The 17,290-nt window shown below is 53.7% G+C and overlaps 7 protein-coding genes across 7 annotated transcripts; 2 read left to right on the plus strand and 5 right to left on the minus strand.

The window, feature by feature from the left end:
- The first annotated feature begins 690 nt into the window (after positions 1-690).
- On the plus strand, positions 691-3,392 carry BKA58DRAFT_56258 (OPT oligopeptide transporter protein-domain-containing protein). Its single transcript, XM_046175540.1, has 3 exons — positions 691-1,185; positions 1,236-1,913; positions 1,966-3,392. The coding sequence occupies exons 1-3, from the start codon at positions 817-819 to the stop codon at positions 3,316-3,318; spliced, it is 2,400 nt and encodes a 799-aa protein (XP_046020458.1). The 5' UTR covers positions 691-816; the 3' UTR covers positions 3,319-3,392.
- A 73-nt stretch (positions 3,393-3,465) lies between these two features.
- BKA58DRAFT_444416 (short chain dehydrogenase/reductase SDR) lies at positions 3,466-4,179 on the minus strand (the record flags this gene model as incomplete). Its single annotated transcript, XM_046174065.1, has 1 exon — positions 3,466-4,179. The coding sequence occupies one exon, from the start codon at positions 4,177-4,179 to the stop codon at positions 3,466-3,468; it is 714 nt and encodes a 237-aa protein (XP_046020459.1).
- A 996-nt stretch (positions 4,180-5,175) lies between these two features.
- BKA58DRAFT_414841 (GPR1/FUN34/yaaH family-domain-containing protein) lies at positions 5,176-6,435 on the minus strand (the record flags this gene model as incomplete). The annotated part of the gene is made up of 6 exons (XM_046172512.1): positions 5,176-5,240; positions 5,295-5,567; positions 5,618-5,786; positions 5,836-5,980; positions 6,030-6,216; positions 6,267-6,435. The coding sequence occupies 6 exons, from the start codon at positions 6,433-6,435 to the stop codon at positions 5,176-5,178; spliced, it is 1,008 nt and encodes a 335-aa protein (XP_046020460.1).
- Positions 6,436-8,708: 2,273 nt separating this feature from the next.
- On the minus strand, positions 8,709-10,110 carry BKA58DRAFT_56385 (Triosephosphate isomerase). Its single transcript, XM_046175543.1, has one exon. The coding sequence runs from the start codon at positions 9,866-9,868 to the stop codon at positions 9,101-9,103; it is 768 nt and encodes a 255-aa protein (XP_046020461.1). The 5' UTR covers positions 9,869-10,110; the 3' UTR covers positions 8,709-9,100.
- Positions 10,111-10,582: 472 nt separating this feature from the next.
- Positions 10,583-12,715, plus strand: BKA58DRAFT_406051 (methylenetetrahydrofolate reductase-domain-containing protein; the record flags this gene model as incomplete). The annotated part of the gene is made up of 4 exons (XM_046171933.1): positions 10,583-10,669; positions 10,725-11,461; positions 11,510-12,384; positions 12,435-12,715. The coding sequence occupies 4 exons, from the start codon at positions 10,583-10,585 to the stop codon at positions 12,713-12,715; spliced, it is 1,980 nt and encodes a 659-aa protein (XP_046020462.1).
- A 765-nt stretch (positions 12,716-13,480) lies between these two features.
- On the minus strand, positions 13,481-14,530 carry BKA58DRAFT_444420 (uncharacterized protein; the record flags this gene model as incomplete). Its single annotated transcript, XM_046174066.1, has 1 exon — positions 13,481-14,530. The coding sequence occupies one exon, from the start codon at positions 14,528-14,530 to the stop codon at positions 13,481-13,483; it is 1,050 nt and encodes a 349-aa protein (XP_046020463.1).
- An 886-nt stretch (positions 14,531-15,416) lies between these two features.
- On the minus strand, positions 15,417-17,253 carry BKA58DRAFT_56282 (major facilitator superfamily domain-containing protein). The gene is made up of 2 exons (XM_046175541.1): positions 16,632-17,253; positions 15,417-16,585 (listed from the first exon to the last, which is right to left on the minus strand). The coding sequence occupies exons 1-2, from the start codon at positions 16,938-16,940 to the stop codon at positions 15,539-15,541; spliced, it is 1,356 nt and encodes a 451-aa protein (XP_046020464.1). The 5' UTR covers positions 16,941-17,253; the 3' UTR covers positions 15,417-15,538.
- Between the last annotated feature and the right edge of the window lie 37 nt (positions 17,254-17,290).

Here is a 17,290-nt window from a genome sequence, read left to right on the forward strand (position 1 = left end):
GCTTCAACCCACAAAGGGTCCAACTTGTGATGGACAAGCACGCCTAAGCAGGCGCCACCCCCACTTGGCAACGCTTATCGTCGCGTGCTCGAGGACAACGCCAAACGACCAGCGCCCCAATTGTACGAGACAGGATCGTCCGTAGCACGAACGCCGAGGAAACTTCCCTAAATTGCGCTGCAGTTGTTCGGCGACACAAAGTCAGACCGCGATTGGCCTGTCGCGCGGTCATAAGCACGGCGAATGCTTCTTCCGGACACATTCGATATACGAGATCATGTCTGCGAATGATGCCATCCCAGCCTCGGTGGCGACAATTTTTCCGTTGTCTATCGATCGCTATCAGCCTGGGGTAGTGAATGGGCGCCAGACCATCCCCTTTGGAACGGCATCTCCGACACGGGATGGTGCGACCTCGCTATCCCCGCAGTTGCTTGCCCAATATACGGTTGAAGACTTTGTTTCCTGATATGCCGGGAGTTCTAGAATACGAAGGGAAGAAGTGATAGGACCCACGGGTTGCACGATTAGGTTACCTGCCGTGCCACCAACACCGCCTTGCATGGCCTTTAGACACCCTTCTGTATTCGGCCGCTTTGTGACATGGGACACCTGCCCTTTCAAACCTAGGAGTATGCCTCCTATCGCTCGTGCAACAGGGGCCCTTATCTGACGTGCTATTGCGCGCAACCTCGCCGCAATCACACAGGTGAAAGAACCACGATAACGCGTTTGCACTAGAGCACGTGAACTTGTATATTTGAGGAACAATACTCCCCGCTCGGACAATGAATCAAATCATTACCACGCGCAACCATGGCAGCGAATCCTCTTGGTGATGTGATGATCCTGGGCAGGCCCGACGCTGTCGAGGGCAAGGCCGTCAATCTCCCGAGCCACGAAGCGATCAACGACTTCAGCGAAAAGAAGCATGCTGCTCACGACGGAGACATCGACATCAAAGGCCCCTTGGACCCTGAGATCAAGGCAGCTCTTCCCGAGTACGATGGCGATGGGCACGACAAGGACGGCGACGATGAGGACCATGTCATTGTTACTGGCGCCGACGCAGCAGCCTATCTACTGCCAATGCGAGACGACTTTGTGCCTGCGTTGACTTTCCGAAGTCTGCTTCTGGCCACCGTTCTATCAGGATTCCAAGCCGTTGTGTACCAGATCTACCAGGTAAGTCCACATCTCCGCAGGCTGCGTATCTTGGAAGCTGACGAGACCAGTTCAAACCCACTCTCGTCACCATCCAAGGAACATTCATCGTCCTCATGGCCTACTTCCTCGGCAGGGGATGGACCAAGCTACTACCCCGCGGCGACAAGTTCGAGGCTCGGTGGAGGGAAAAGGGTGGAGTTGGCAAGGCGCCTATGTGGATTACAATCATGTCCTTCTTCAACCATGGCGAATGGAACTTGAAAGAGCATGCCATCACATCCATCACCGCAACCTCCGCATCGATTGCTGCTCCCGCCAGTCAGGTCTTCGCTGCATCTGACCTGTTCTACGACATGCCTCTGAGCCCTGTCACAGTCATCTTCAGCACCATCTCTATTGGACTCTTCGGCTACGGTATCTGCGGTATCATGCGCCCCATCTGCGTATGGCACGTTGACTCGGTCTACTGGAGCAGTCTTCCTACAGTCAAGGTCCTTCAAGGTCTTCACTGGCAGACCGTCAAAGACTCAAAGCCTCTCCGATGGTTCTGGATCGCCTTCTCCTGCATGTTCGTCTACGAGTTCTTTCCTGCCTACATCTTCCCCTGGCTGAACTCCATCTCGATTCCTTGCCTGGCTGCCATGCACGCGACTGGAAACACAGCAGCTACGCTTACCAACCTCTTTGGCGGTGCTACAAACAACGAGGGTCTTGGTTGGTTCAGCATTTCGCTCGACTGGCAATATGTAAGGAGACATTCCGAATCACTTGTACTTCGTAGACACTAATATATTCCAGATCACTTCTTTTCAGTCGTCACTGCCTCTCAAGCTGCAGCTCCACCAGACTGCCGGCTTTGTCTTCTGCTTTTTCATCATGCTCGGCATTTACTACGGCAACGCTTGGGGTTCAAAGGACCTCCCTTTCATGTCAACACGTCTCCTGACACAGGAGGGCAAGCAGTACCCAAGCGAAAGCGTCTTCATTGGTGGCGTTTTGGATGAGAAGGCTCTACTGCAATACGGTCTGCCGAGGATCACTGGTACTTTCGCCTACGCCATGTTCATGGCCAATGCCGCGATCGGTGCTCTCATCGCCCACATCGTGCTCTTCTGGGGCGGCGACACAGTTCGAGCGTTCAAAGATGCTAAAAAAGGAAAGTTTGATGATCCTCACCACGCGCACATGGCCAAGCACTACAAGGACGCGCCACAGTGGTGGTACCTCGTCGTCCTTGTCGTCAGTTTTGTGCTCGGTCTCGTCGTTGTCATCAAGGAGAACGTCACTCTCCCCGTCTGGGCCTACGTTATCGCACTGGTAATGGGCACTATCATCTCGCCTTTCAGCACACTCCTCTACGCCCGCTTTGGTAACGGTATTGCAACGAACAACCTGTCCAAGGTCATTGCCGGATTGATCCTCCCCGGCCGCCCCATTGGCAACATGTACTTCGCCGCGTGGTCTCACAACGTCATCAACAGCGCCGTGCAACTCAGCATGGACCTGAAACTAGGCGAATACCTCAAGATCCCTCCTCGCGTCATGTTCATGACACAGATCTACGGTACAGTCCTTGGCGGCTTCATCAACTACGCCGTCATGATCTCCATCGTAACAGGAAACAAGCACCTCCTCGCTGACACCGACGGCAACGCGTCGTGGAGTGGCGCAACCATCCAATCCTACAACACCAACGCCTCCACCTGGGCGCTCGCCGCGTACCTGTACAAGCAAGGAAAGGCCTACTCCATCGTTCCCTTTGGCCTTCTCATCGGTGCCGCCATCGTCCTCGCTCATCGCATCTTCGTGCGCTTCGTGCCCAAGATCGGTAACTTCTCCCTCCGCGAGATCAACTTCCCTCAGTTCATTCAGTACGCGGGATACATTCCTTACAACCAGAGTCAGACTTGCGTGCTTCTCAGCTGGACGATTGTGGGTTTCTTCACGCAGTTCTACCTAAGGAACTACCGTCCCCGCATCTTCAAGGACTACTCGTACCTTATTGCGGGTGCCTTTGATGGCGCGAGCTTGACTTGCTTGTTCATCTTGTCGTTTGCTGTATTTGGAGCTGGAGGCCCGGCGATTCCGTTTCCGCAGTGGTGGGGGAACAATGTTGCTGGTAACTACGATTTGTGCCCTGTGGCGGAGTAGAGGATGTGGACAGGTCGGCGTTACGCCACAACTGGAAGTCACAGCCAGATATATACAGTTCACTGTCGATTTAGATACCATCCGACTATATTCCGAATTACTATGCACACCACCCCATCTCCATCTTCTCCCCAGCCATTACCCAATCTACCACGCCACAGGCACGCCGTCATACCTAAAAAACTTCCCACTATCCTGTTCCTTCAACCCACTCACAACCTCCAACATACTCCCCACGCTAACTTCCGCCTCAATCATCGCGCCCTCCCCACCCATCCTTGTCTTGACCCACCCGGGATCCATACAAATCACTTTAACCCCACCCTTCTTCAAATCCTTCGCCTGGTGCACCGTCAACATGTTCAACGCCGCTTTACTCATACTATAAGTACAGCACTTTGTTACATCCGTCGCTACGGTTAGACTGCCGAGGCCGGAAGACATGTTCAAGACGGTGGAGCCACGAGCGAGGTATTTCCTTAGCGACTCGACGATCTTCGCGGGTCCCAGGACGTTGGTTTGCATGTGCTCGTTCATACTCTTGGGATCCAGCGTCAGACTCGTATCACTGGAAGTCGCGTTGATACCAGCGACGTTGAAGAGGTAGTCTAGACTCGCTCCGGTCTTTGATAGGATTTCTGCGACGCGGAATTCGATGGAGGAGAGGGAGTCGAGAGAGCTGACGTCGCATTCGATGATGTGAATTTTGGGATTGCTCTTGCTCAACGCTTCCAACTCGGCGACGTCACCCGATTTCGAGCGTACGCCCGCAATGATGGTGTTGGAGCCGTTGGCAGCGAGTTGCCTTACGAATTCCAACCCAATGCCGCGGTTTGCGCCTGTGAGGAAGTAGGTTGCCATTTTGGGTTTTCGGGAACGACTTCTCGACGTGGAGGGAATGTGTGGTTTTGGTTTTATGATGATGGTTTGGGCGATGGGGGCGGAGGAGTCTGTGAGGGCTCTGAGAGGAAGGGTCGCTGGAGCAGATTTCCTTGGTATGGATTGTAAATGTGGGCGCGAGAAGTTTTGGGATGCGGAGGAGCGACTTGATGATGTACTTCGCCTCCGCGGACGGGTTGATGTGCTGGTGGACGTGGTGTGCCGTGTGGCATGCATGGGGGCTGCTTCCACCGGGTAAATCATGGTAGTGACGTGTGGTGTGGAGCGTGGGAGGGGAAGTTGGATGCGAGTTTGGCAGGTCGTTGAATATTAGATATTTACTTAGCAAGATGGCTATATGTGTTCGTCGGTTTGGTTATATGTATATATGCACGTACCATCTGTTCGCTTGAAGGAGTTGGTTGGCGGACCCGTAAATCGGGGTCGAACGTGTCAGACCTGTCAACTCTGTTACATGGGGCTTCATGCGACACGGCGCGTCGACCAGAACGAGGCTGCGATGTTATGCTTTCGCGGAAATTGTGTCTCGAATTCCCTAATTCTAAGGCTGAAATGATCGTTTAGTCGTCGTGAGATTGGCAGGATCAAAATGGCTCGGGCGAGCCCGACACCAGCTGGTGGGATTCGTCATGCGATGGACACGCGACCATTTCTTGGATCGTAACAATCCATTGGACATGCAGACAGGTTAGCACATGTTGAGAGATGTGAATGCGTGAGTTGTAGAATTACTATTTCGTGCGTGACTTATAAACATTACTCTCAGCATTGGGACATGATGAAAGGGAAAGAATAGCTTCACTCTCTCATCGGCCACTGATAACATCGCCGCCTCGACTTTCTGACGCGCGTAGCGTGCCTTTCGTCTGGTATCTGACCCACTCTTGACATCCCCGCTTGTTTGCCACCTCCATGTCCAATGCTCCATCATCCGACCGTACAGCGTCAAGGTATCGTTTACTCCATGTGGTCGACCTTGCGCTTCTCGCTGGCTCCCTTGACTACACTGGATAGATCGACGACTTTATCATGTTAGCAGACGATCAGACGATTGCTAGAAATATGGGCAAACTTACGAGGTAGATCGAATGGGAAGTCGACACTAGCCAGCATAATGGCGAAGAAGATATACCATCCACAAAGACATGTGACGAAGGTGAAAGCACCAGCAGCTTCGGCAAGTTTGACTGCAAGAGCTGCTCGGCCATTGGCAAGCTGGAGGTAGCTTCCGGCAAGGAGACCAAAGGCAGGTACAAGGGTGAAGAAGATGAGGAAGAAGACAAGATTTGTGCGGATAGAGCAAACGAGGTAGACGAGGCAAAGAATGCCCATCATGATGAGGAAGTATGCTATATCAACCGTTAGAAAACAGTTCCGTATCATGTCGTAGGGAACGTACCAAGACCAACATTGAAGCCCACAGACCCGAGACCTGTGTCGCCTTGGACGCTTGGATCCGCGTATGCGCCGTACGAGTTGTAGAAAGGTTGGAGAGTTGCGGCGAAACCGAGCCAGAAGGCACCGAAAGAGCAAAAGACAACGAAGGGAAAGGTGTTGCCGAGAATCCACTGTGACAGCTGTTAGCGTTTGCTATTACAGGTTCCGGGACAAACATACTTCACCAAGGCCACCGAGGATCATGAGCAGACCACCGCAGAAGTAATACCATCCGGTGCTTGCAGCTCCACTTCCACCGGCGCCTCGCCATCCCATAAGGGTCATGCTCAATGGGTGTAGCGACAGCAAGAAACCGATCAAAGCGCTGTGCAATGTTAGCATCCACGAACCCGAAGTATGTGATGAGAACTTACAGAGGTGTTGGGTTACCGAACGTCTTGCGCAGATCTCCCTTTACTTTGTTCGGAGGTGACAAGTACAGCTTCTCGAAAAGCTCTGGCGAGATGGAGATGCTACCTGCTGTTCGGATTTGATGCAGCGCGGTACCAGAATCGGCCGAAGCATCGAGGTGTGCGTGTCCGCCATATCCGTTGCCGTAAGCTAGAGAGTGTAAGCTGAATTCGGAAGTACGCGTCGCAAAAGTGTTTTACCATCTTGCCGAGAAAAGTCCTTCTCCAAGGCGTTGGGGTTGTCCATCATTCTTGTCGTCGACTCGTTCCTCGCAGTTGATCCGGCTGATAGAGTCTCCGCGTCCCGAGCCGTAGTCGCACCGAGATGGGCGTCGTTTGTTGCGTACTTGTGGTCGTGGTTGGAAGTCATACAGGCGATGTGGTTATCGAACAGACCGCTTCCGTTAGAGTTAGTATTAGACGAGGATGTTTCGTGATGATGGCCAGTGGAGGAAGTGGTAGTAGCTGAGGAGTTCTCGTAACGTGACATAGGAGGCTAGAAGATGGAGGATAGGACTGATATAGGTGGGCAGACAATCTTCATTAAGAGTGTAGGTAACGTAACGATGGTGCTCCGCAAACCTTGAGGCACGGATTCCAATTCCAAGAAAGCGTAGCCGCGGACGAAAGCAAGGGATCATCACCAAGTATGTGGCAGGTGCAGCCAGGCCACCCCGGTAGAACAAGAGTTTGAGGACCAACCGCTGCGGCTCCGCGTTGGACCTGATGCACGTAGTCGAATTGGCGGGAGGGCAGATCTGCCCAGACTAGAGCTCGAAGGGCGGCCAGGTCTTGATTCGCCGGAGTCATGAGGAGTTCATCCTTAGCTGCGGACGTGGCTTCCCTGGCGACGCATCCCCAGAAACAACAGTGGCGTTCCGTGCAGTCACATTGCACACCCCAGAGGTTTTGCCTATAATACCATCGAGGCTTATCCAAAAGTGCATGGTAATGAGCGTCCGAATGAACAATTGGAGATGTAAATTCCGATCAAGGACTCTACGATAAGCATGCTTCTTCGTAAAACACAATTGATCACACTCGTAGCCTCGCCGTATGGGCAAGACCTCGGCGACCCTAGTGCCCAAAACGGTCGCAATGCAAATGGTACGCGTTGAACGTTGTAACGTGATCGTGATCCGACTCAGTGACAACCAGTAAGGGATCTGCAGCTGCAGGAAATAAGATCGGTTCTGCGGAGTCGAGTGGAGATGAAGCGCGCGAAAGCTGGGGATGTGTGCGGAGCCTAGACTTTGGAGCTAAATGATCGTCGGGCCGTCACTGATTGGGGTTGACTTTGCGGGGAAAGCGTGCTAGGAACGCTAGATCCGGATGAGTGGTGCAGGCGTTATTCCCAAACGTCATGTCGCTCACGGCATCTCTGAAGCCGTGCATAAGAGTTCCTTTTGACGTCTCGCAAACGAGTCGTGTAGGCGACATCGATTACTGATGGTGTCGTTCCGAAGTGCAATCGCGTGTAACGTTGCGATTGAAGCAGTTGCAGATCTGTGTGACGAGAACGACCAACTCCTTCGACTAAGTCCAGATCGTATGCAGTCCGGCCTCGTGCGGCGAAGCTGTTGTGGTTGCATGTGCATCTTATGATCGATAAATCAATTCCGCAGTTGGTGTCAAACTGCAAGGGAGGGCCCAGAGCCAGCCCCCCGCGTTCCACTACCGAGGTGTGCATGGTGGCCTCAGAATCCGGTGTGCACGGTATCGAAGCGTAGGGCATTTGGCGAGTAGCTTGCGCTCATCCGACCACGTAACGGGAAGGCGGCGGATTGATTCCGCGCGGAAATCCGCCTAACCCAATCTGGCCTACGATGGAGGAAGACTGGTGTTTCTTGAAACCAAGCCCCGGGAATTAGTAGATGCACAAATACTGGGCTCTTGGTTGGAGTTAATTGTGGCTGATGTATCGTATAAAGTGTTCCGAGGGGGTTGCAATGTTTCGTGCAGGCTCCAGTCGCATTCGAAATGTAAGCCTGGTTGACCGCACGTCGCACGACGATTTCCATAATTCGTTCCGATTAACGCGCTCTTGCAACCTCTCAGTCGGTAATAGGCAAGTTTGCCAGGTGTCCAAAAGGCAGACCGCATCTTCCGTGGATCCGAGCCATCAGCATCCCAGTAAGACTGCGACCCAGGATCCTAGCGGCGTATGCCGTGCCCCCTCTGATCCGAAGGAATTCGGGCTTTTCGCGATTACAGGGAACGACGCTTCCGGTCCAGCACAGAGTTGTCCATAGAATCTGCATTGCCTTATCCATTGTGAAAGCATGCATTTGCTCTGCGGGACATCCCTCCACTGCGTACAGGCTATCGGCAACCGAAATCGGCATCCGAAGAACGTGACACGAGACTGCGACTAAGAGTCCTATGCGAAGTGTGGAGCATGTGGCATTGAAGGTTCATGTCGGTGGTCTTCGGAGGGTTTCGGTCCTCGGTGCTTTCCAGTGTTGAAGCGCCGAAAGCTGGTGAGAACGTACAAGGAGATATAGATCGTCGGTACATTCGGATGTTCGATGGCTCAAAATCTCCTCGTGGTCGTTCGCACCTTCTGCTCCTGGGGGCCCCGTACTTGTTCAGCATGGACAGGTGCGCGTCGCTCCTGCCTAGTGCCGAACGACTGTCATAACCTCGTTCGCCAGGATCGCGAAATGTACCGATGATCGAGTCGAGCAGATTGCGTACAGCGGCAATTAGTTGGTTACTGTCTTTGCGAATGGACATGTGTTCCGCGCCAGTCAACATGATGCAACGTCAACAGAAGTGCTGATAGAAGAGGAAGGTGCATTGCACGTGCTCTCAGAGAACATGAGATGGATCAGTTTGAGAGAAGGCACCAGAACGGCACGTCATTCTCTTTATACCTGAGCGCATGACGAGATGGATGGTGATGATGAGAAGATAAGTAATCTCACCCGGCTGGCTTCTTCGCCTTATCCCCCTTCCCCGACTCCGATCCCGCTGGATGATTAATGCGAAAAAGAACGAGAGCTTCAACAGCTGTATGGTCATCCGTAGCGACCTCAAGCTCCACCAACTTCTTCGATAACCTTCTTGAGATTCTTGATGTCATGCGCGAAACGACCCAAGAATAAGCCATCTACCCCTTCGGCAATCTTTGCAAAGGTGCCAGGCCCAGCACTTCCTCCGTAGACGATTCTTGTGGTGCCCACTCTGCCAGCAGCCAGCTTCCTAAGCTCTTTCGTGACATTGACAACGTGGTCGGGGTCGGCGGGCTCTTTTGCGCCAATGGCCCAGACAGGCTCGTAGGCCAGAATTACCTCAGTGTCGTCCGGGACCGCAGCCAGCACTGACATGACCTGGGGCTTGCACTCTTGTATAGCTGCACCGACAGCTGCTGATGCGACGCTGTGGTGCGTCTTCTCGCCAATGCACACCAGCGGAATGAGGCCGTTCCTGGCTGCTGCACCAGCCTTCTTCGCGACCGTCTCGTCTGTCTCACCGAATATGGCCCTCCGCTCCGCATGTCCAATCTCTACTATGCGCGCACCTGCCTGGCGCAGCACCAGTGGGCTGACCTCGCCGGTGTATGCGCCCTTGTCCTCCCACATGGTGTCTTGAGCGCCAAGCATGATGGATGAAGACTCGAGGATGCGGGCAGATTCGGTGAGGGAGACGAAGTCGGGGATGACGAAGAGATCTATGCGCGAGTTCCAGGCGTCGCCGTCAAGCTGCAAGACGCCGCGGACGTAGGATAGGGTGCTGGGCAGGTCGAAGTACATTTTCAGCGAGACGCCGACGATGCGACGGGGGCGCGTGATGGGCGGCATAGCTGCGGTGTGTCTATGTGTGTATAGAAGAAGGGAGGCTGCCAGTCGTTGTACAAGTAACAGACACACTTCCTGCGCAACGATGATGATCCGGGATTACCGCATAGGGTAAACCCGGGGAAGAGATGAATCGGCCACCAGCGGTGGAGGGGAGCTCGTGTGGGACGGGACACGTTTGTGGGGCTCCATGCCACATCCATCACCACATGCAATGCCACATTATAATATGCGCGACTTGCGACCTGCCCAAGCGCTCTCTGCATCTCCTGTGACGAAGCGCGCCCACCGCATGCACATGTCACGCATAGCCACCGGATCAGCCCGTGGTGCCAGAGTAGTCATGGTAGACCGCCGAAGATGGGCCACACTTGGCAGGGCTGGAGGGCTCCGATTGTGCCTCCGTACTGCGCTAACCGCTTCAACGTCAACCTTCCGCTAAGGAAAACTGTACATCAACGCATCACTCACCTCTCGCCTACTGACCGACCGCAAGACAGCAGTGGTACATGTCGCGGACACTCGCAGATCGCTGGGCCCGCAAACGATACTTTGGATAGCTCGTCAACACCGCAGTACGCAGCATCCTTGCACATCTCCCGAATTCCACCGCGGGGTGCATATCTCTCATATACATTTCACTAACGTCGGGAGAATTGACGCAGACTCTACATTTTCCTCCCTCTTCTCTTTCTACTTGTCCTATACCTCCCCATCATGCACATCTCTCAGAAACTCGCCCAGGCGCGGGAGGAGGGAAAGCCAACCTTCTCCTTCGAATTCTTCCCGCCCAAGACAGCGCAGGTATGCCGTACCCTGATGTCGCTGGCACAAAGAGCAGGACGCTGACCTCATCTAGGGAGTCCAAAACCTCTACGACCGCATGGACCGCATGCATGGCTTCGGTCCGCAGTTCATTGACCTCACCTGGGGCGCCGGTGGCCGCCACTCCAAGCTGACCTGCGAAATGGTCAAGGTCGCACAATCAGTCTACGGCCTCGAAACATGCATGCATCTTACATGCACCGATATGGAAAAGTCCAAGCTTGATGACGCCCTCCGCGACGCATACAACGCAGGCTGCACAAACATCCTTGCGCTGAGGGGAGACCCGCCGCGTGAGAGAGAAAAGTGGGAGGCGACGGCAGGTGGCTTCCGCTATGCCAAGGACCTCGTCGTATACATCAAGGAGAAGTACGGAAACCATTTCGACATTGGTGTGGCCGGATACTCCGAAGGAAGCGACGACAATGACAACGTCGATGAGCTCATCGACCATCTCAAGGAGAAGGTGGATGCTGGAGGAACCTTCATCGTCACACAGATGTTCTACGATACCGATCTCTTCCTTGAGTGGGTCAGGAAGGTTCGTGCCAAGGGCATCGACGTTCCCATCATTCCTGGTATTATGCCGATCCACACATACGCGGCATTTTTACGCCGAGCTCAATGGACGAAGTGCAACATTCCGAAGAACTGGACCGAGGCTTTGGAGCCTGTCAAGAACGACGATGTGGAAGTCCGTGAAGTTGGCAAGAGTCTGGTCGCAGACATGTGCCGGAGGCTGATCGATGCTGGTATCATACATCTGCACTTGTAAGTTGGCGCCTAAGACTAAAAGATTGCCGACTAATTCTCATATAGCTATACCATGAATCTCGCACAAGCCACTCGCATGGTCCTTGAAGAACTAGACCTCCTACCAGACCCCGAGTCACCGCTAGAGAAGCCCCTTCCATGGCGGCCTTCCCTGGCCCTCAACCGACGCGACGAGAACGTACGACCCATCTTCTGGCGCAACCGCAATCGATCGTACATCGCACGCACACAAGATTGGGACGAGTTCCCGAACGGTCGCTGGGGAGATTCTCGTTCACCTGCGTTCGGTGAATTGGACTCATATGGCATTGGTCTGAAGGGAACCAATGAGCAGAATATCAAGCTATGGGGCACACCAATGTCGATTAGGGATCTGTCCGAACTCTTCGTACGCTACATGGAGGGAAAGCTCGACTCGTTGCCATGGAGTGAACAGCCCATTACGACTGAAGCTGGATCGATCACTGATGATCTCATCGACCTGAACCGTCGTGGTTTCCTGACCATCAACTCCCAGCCTGCTGTTAACGGAGCCAAGTCTTCGGATCCTGTCTTTGGTTGGGGCCCACGCAATGGTTACGTCTACCAGAAGGCATACCTAGAAGTCTTTGTCTCTCCAGAGCACATCTCGGAGATCATCACACGTCTCGAGCGCGACCCTGAGTTCACATACTACGCGGTCAACAAGGATGGCGACTTGAAGACGAACGCTCCCAACGAAGGACCAAATGCTGTCACATGGGGTGTATTCCCTGGCAAGGAGATTGTGCAGCCGACTATTGTCGAGACAGTCAGCTTCCTTGCCTGGAAGGACGAGTTCTACCGTCTCGGACAACAGTGGGCCAATTGCCACGCAGGTGTAAGCCCATCACGTTACGTGATTCAGGATGTTGTAGACACCTGGTATCTCCTGAACATCGGTTAGTATATTCGCTTACTCATTCAGCTCTTTCAACTAACAATCCTACAGTCCATAACGACTTCCACGCCACTCGTGGCATCTTCCCCATCTTCGACGGACTAGAAGTCAAGGACATGGACAAGCCGTTGGTTGACCCCAACAGTGTCGACCTTCCTGGCACAAACGGAGAGGAAGCGAAAAAGCCAGTCAACGGCGAAAGCAACGTGAACGGCACAAACGGCGAGAAGGCCGGACCTCGCAAGGAAGAGAACCCAAGCCTTATCGACGCTGCCAAGGCGGCCGCCGTCGAGGTCACCAATGGCATGAGGAGCCTGGCTATGTCCAACTAGGCTTGCATGATCCGTTACGACACCCGGTCTTACTGTATTCAACACAGCAAGGCCCAGTTCTAGAGGAGCTCCCCTCAGACTGATCTCCACTTCTTATTTGATGTTCAACAACACGCAATAGAGTCCATCCTTTCAACAGGACTCATGCACTTCAACAAGCGCAAACTCTCCAATTCTTTCATCCTTCGGCGTAGCTCGGTAATAATTGGTGTTCAAAAAGGGGAACAACACATTACTTGTTCGCATACAAAGCATAAATGCATCTGGGAGGCGTCAATTCAACCCGACGACCGTCACACAAAACAGACTATATGGTGCGGGAACCCTAAAAAAGTTCAAGAAGCATAGTTACTGGAGAAGGAGGATGGTGATATGGCATGGCCTGCCTTTCTAAGATACCCGATTGCTGCCCTCAACGGCGGCGGTCAATTTTGATGATTACGTTCTTTAACATTGTGGTACATGTGTCGTTGATATACATATATATAATGGCATTTGATCTTTAACTTTTAACTTTGACATTTAGCTGAGTTCGTCCAAGATTCTAGGGAACATGCTGTAAAAGTGATGCTTATGCTGAGATGAACTTGCTTGTCTGTCATTCTACCATATTGGCATGTATGATTTGTTTGTAGAAAAGTGAATGTGTAAAGTATGTGAACAAGAATCGAAACCAATAGCGCCATCAAGACGTCTTCTCCCTCTCCTCCATCATCCAGCACATCGAACCTGTACCGGGCTTCATGAATCAAAGAAGCCAGGCATCTAAGCGCCGATTCCACTTCCAGCACCTTCACCAGCTCCAGCACCCTCACCCTCACCACCCTTACCACCGCCAAACAATCCACTGAACCAGCTCCACCAGCCACCGGAACCGCCATCACCACCAGGACCCTGCTGACCATCCTCCTGGCCTGGCAGCTCAGGCATACCAGTCGGCTTAGGCCCACGTGTCATCGTCTCCATGGTGGTAGGCAGACCGGGCATGCCTGTGCCAGGGAGACCGGGGAAACCGCCTCCAGGCGCACCGCCAGTGGGCATGGGGAAAGAAGGGAGGTCTGTTGGGAAACCACCTGGGCCGCCTGGTCCACCAGGTCCTTCAGGTGCGCCGGTTGGCAGACCAGGGAATCCGCCTGTGGGCGCTGGGAAGCCACCGCCTGGGCCTTCGGGGGCACCGGTGGGAGTAGGTAGACCAGGGAAGCCACCTCCGGGTGAGCCAGAGTCGGTCTCAGTAGGAAGAGGTGCACCGCCGTTCTCTGGGTCTGCGAGAGAGAAGCTGGGGAGGGGCAGGTCGCCGCCTTGGCGAGGAGCGAGCTGGTAGTCGATGGCTAGATTGCGGGCGGCGCGGGCGCGAACGGGCCATGAGGGGGGCATGTTGCTGGAGCCGCCTGGACCGCCAGGGCCGCCTGGGAAGCCGCCGGTGGGCATGGGCATGGGGAAGCCGGGTGGTGTTGGGGCTCCGGTGCCCATGGGTGGGCCCATAGGAGGGAAACCGGGGGTTGGTGCGCCCATCGGTGGGAGGCCAGAAGGAGGGCCCATAGGCGGGAAGCCTGGAGTTGGGGCACCCATTGGGGGAAAGCCTGGGGTGGGAGCACCCATTGGGGGAGTTGGTGCACCAGTTCCCATAGGAGGACCCATAGGAGGGAAACCTGGGGTGGGAGAACCCATGGGCGGCATGCCCATCGAAGGGAAGCCAGGTGGAGGAGGAGCCTGGCGCGTGTCCTTGGTGCCGAAGATGGCGTCAATGTAGTCGCCGAAGGGAGCGGCGGCAGCGCTGCTCGAGAGAGCGAGGACAACAGGGACGGAGTACTTCATGTTGATGGTATTTGTAGTGAAAAGTCCGTGTGGATGTTTGAGGCTGGAGTGTTGAAATGTAAAGATAGTGGCTCAGCCAAAAAGAATGTATATACCACTAGGATATCTAGAGAGGGTGAACTTGGGTAGAGCAAAGAAAGGCCTGCCCGAAGTGTAAGAGAGAGAGAGGAAGAGAGAGAGGAAGAGAGAGAGAGTGCTGGACAACTGATCTGTAAAGAACTGTGTTGATGATCCTACAAACTGAGGAAGGATCCTGCAGTATATATGCTCTTCTGTTTCGTTTCGGAGATTTCCAGGCCATGATCTACCCATGATCAACCACTCAATTCATCTCAAACGAGGTCTTCCGCGGGCCCGCCGCCCCCAGATTGCCCAGTCGTTTGAAGTTGCTGGGGAATCACTATGAGCAGCGTCTGTGCGCCCGCCTGCTAGTTACAGATAAGATCGATCAAGACATTGCGAAGACGCGGCGGCGCGGGCTTGGTGGGCAATCTCTGCAGGTTTAGCCAGGAACTACGTCTGCATGGCCTGATTCGTAAATTTTAGTATGGGGATTCATGCCGATCGCTGTGGAGTTTCATAACCTCTCCAATGGAAACGTTGTGCGCGCTATAAAACAAAGCAGTAAACAGTTGCGTGACAAGGGCCAAGTCGGTAATTTGCGTAAAAGCAAGGCTGCGATGGCCATGGATAGATTGGATAGAAAGGCAACATGTTTCGAGGGAGAGGTCGAGATGCGAGCGGGAGGGCCGATCGCATGTTGATGGTAGTGGTGGGTCTGTTTCAGGCGTACGCGTACCTCGACGCCAAGAGGGGAACTCGCTTGCTGATTGGCGCAACCAAATGCCGACCATGGTTGCTCTGTAACAGGAACGGGCACATCGTCTACTTGAGCATCGGGAGACCTGCTTGGTGTTTGAAATGTAGTAACGGCGTGATGTGTGACGTACTGCCGTGCGGGATGCAGACCTCGGCAATGAACTACGTCAGGCATCGAGAGGCATCGGGTTAAATCCATCCAATTCTCCTTGCAGCATATCCCCAGCCGCTCAACAGTGCAGTCACACCTGTGAAGACGATCAACGCTCCATATCCGCTGCCATAAGCAAAGCCTGCACGCCAATCACCAGCATGTAGCAATGCTTCTGAGAGCGGACCACTGCACAAGTTGCCTACTCCTTTCCCAGCCGATAGACACGCCCATACAAAGCCAGAATCTGCGCCTTTGCGCTTCTTTTGAGTGTCTGCGACAATTGCACTCCAGGCGCTCGATTGACAGCCAGCAAAGGCACCGTAGACAATGCAGAACATGTACAATGGCGCTAGTGATGTAGAGAATCCCCACAGGAGAAATATGCCGACCGTTGACCCCAGTGCAGAGACCATAAGACATGTCGTGACATGGTACTTGTCGGTAGCGATACCCATGCATAGACATCCGACAAATGCAGCGGCGTTGACGAGGATGACTGTAACGGTGCTTTCGATGCTACCTGCGCCAATGGACCGAGCAAAGGTGGGCAGGTAGATTGCTGGTAGGAAGAAGCCAAGACTTTGGATGATGTTGCCGGATTGCAGGATGAGATAATTCGAACATGTCCAGAAGGACAGATCAAAACCCCTGGACTGCGATGTTTGCGATAGTGGAAGACGAGGCTTGAAGAAGAAGACTATCGGAAAGTTGAGGGCCACGAAGCTGAGCGCACATACCCGTAGAGTCGTCCGGAACCCGTATGAGTGTAGGAGCCATTCGAGTATAAGAGGGAGGATGGCCCCGCTCAATCCAAGGCCAGCCATGGCGGCTCCATAGGCAAAGCCTCTTCTGCGTACCCACCACTCTTCGATGTTGAAGAGGATTGGCGTCCATGCGAGGCCGCCGCCGAGTGCGTACAAGATACCTTGAGTGACAATGAGGTGCGTGACGCTCGTTGATAGCGATCCAAGACCCAAAGCGAGGCAAACAACGACTAGACCAACGGGAGTGGCCCAGATGCGAAATTTGGGAAAGTATTTGAGCACGGCAAACCAGAAGGCGATATCCATGTACATGATACCCTGGAGAAGTGTTAGGTTGGAAGCTATAATGATTTCTACAACATACCATCGCACAGGCACCCACAACGGCGATATTGCTTTGACCAGAGAACTCCTCACTAGTAGCATAATACTCTTGGAAGACGCCATAGCAGGAAGGGAAGCCCCAGATCATGGCTTCAAGCATGAAGCAAGCGAACAGACACAGCCAGGCATCCTTACCACCATCGGTAGGCGGAAGGGAGAAGCCATTGTCGCTGTTGAGACGTTGATCGTCATCTTCGTGTTCGCGTAGTATTTCGATGTCCGTTGTCGCCGCCGAAGGCTGCTGTGGGTAAGTGGTCAACTCGACCTGTGTGCTCTGAGTAGAAGCCATTGGGCGCTCGGATTGGATTCTGAGTCGACGGCAGCAGACTCATACTTATGTACATCCTCAGTAGTATGTTGAGGTAAGTAGTGACTGTGTTAGCTTGGGAATCACTTGTAGGGCGTGCTGGATGCACGGTCGGGTGGGGCTCTGAGGCCTTGGGCCCGTCGGAAAACGCAAAAGTCACGACGAGAGCTCGGCCGCTGAGTCATGATGGATCGTTCTACTGTCTGCTATGGATTATACGGCTAGTACTGACGCTCAATCGGTGTGGTGTTTGGTGCTCGTCTATGGAGAAGCGAGGGTGGATGGCTCTTGGTATGATGCAGGGGCACCCGGGCGGGAGCGGAAATGTAGCG

The sequence above is a fragment of the Alternaria rosae genome (assembly GCF_020736505.1).
Source record: "Alternaria rosae strain MPI-PUGE-AT-0040 chromosome Unknown BKA58scaffold_12, whole genome shotgun sequence".
NCBI lineage: Eukaryota > Fungi > Ascomycota > Dothideomycetes > Pleosporales > Pleosporaceae > Alternaria > Alternaria rosae.

What these genes read in the sequence shown, in the direction of transcription:
- BKA58DRAFT_56258 (XM_046175540.1), top strand. Translation starts at nt 817, where the DNA reads ATGGCAGCGAATCCTCTTGGTGATGTGATGATCCTGGGCAGGCCCGAC. An exon ending in TTGTGTACCAGATCTACCAG is followed by an intron (nt 1,186 to 1,235) that starts GTAAGTCCACAT and finishes TGACGAGACCAG; the next exon opens with TTCAAACCCACTCTCGTCAC. An exon ending in TTTCGCTCGACTGGCAATAT is followed by an intron (nt 1,914 to 1,965) that starts GTAAGGAGACAT and finishes AATATATTCCAG; the next exon opens with ATCACTTCTTTTCAGTCGTC.
- BKA58DRAFT_56385 (XM_046175543.1), bottom strand. Translation starts at nt 9,868, where the DNA reads ATGCCGCCCATCACGCGCCCCCGTCGCATCGTCGGCGTCTCGCTGAAA.
- BKA58DRAFT_56282 (XM_046175541.1), bottom strand. Translation starts at nt 16,940, where the DNA reads ATGGCTTCTACTCAGAGCACACAGGTCGAGTTGACCACTTACCCACAG. An exon ending in TTGTGGGTGCCTGTGCGATG is followed by an intron (nt 16,586 to 16,631) that starts GTATGTTGTAGA and finishes ACACTTCTCCAG; the next exon opens with GGTATCATGTACATGGATAT.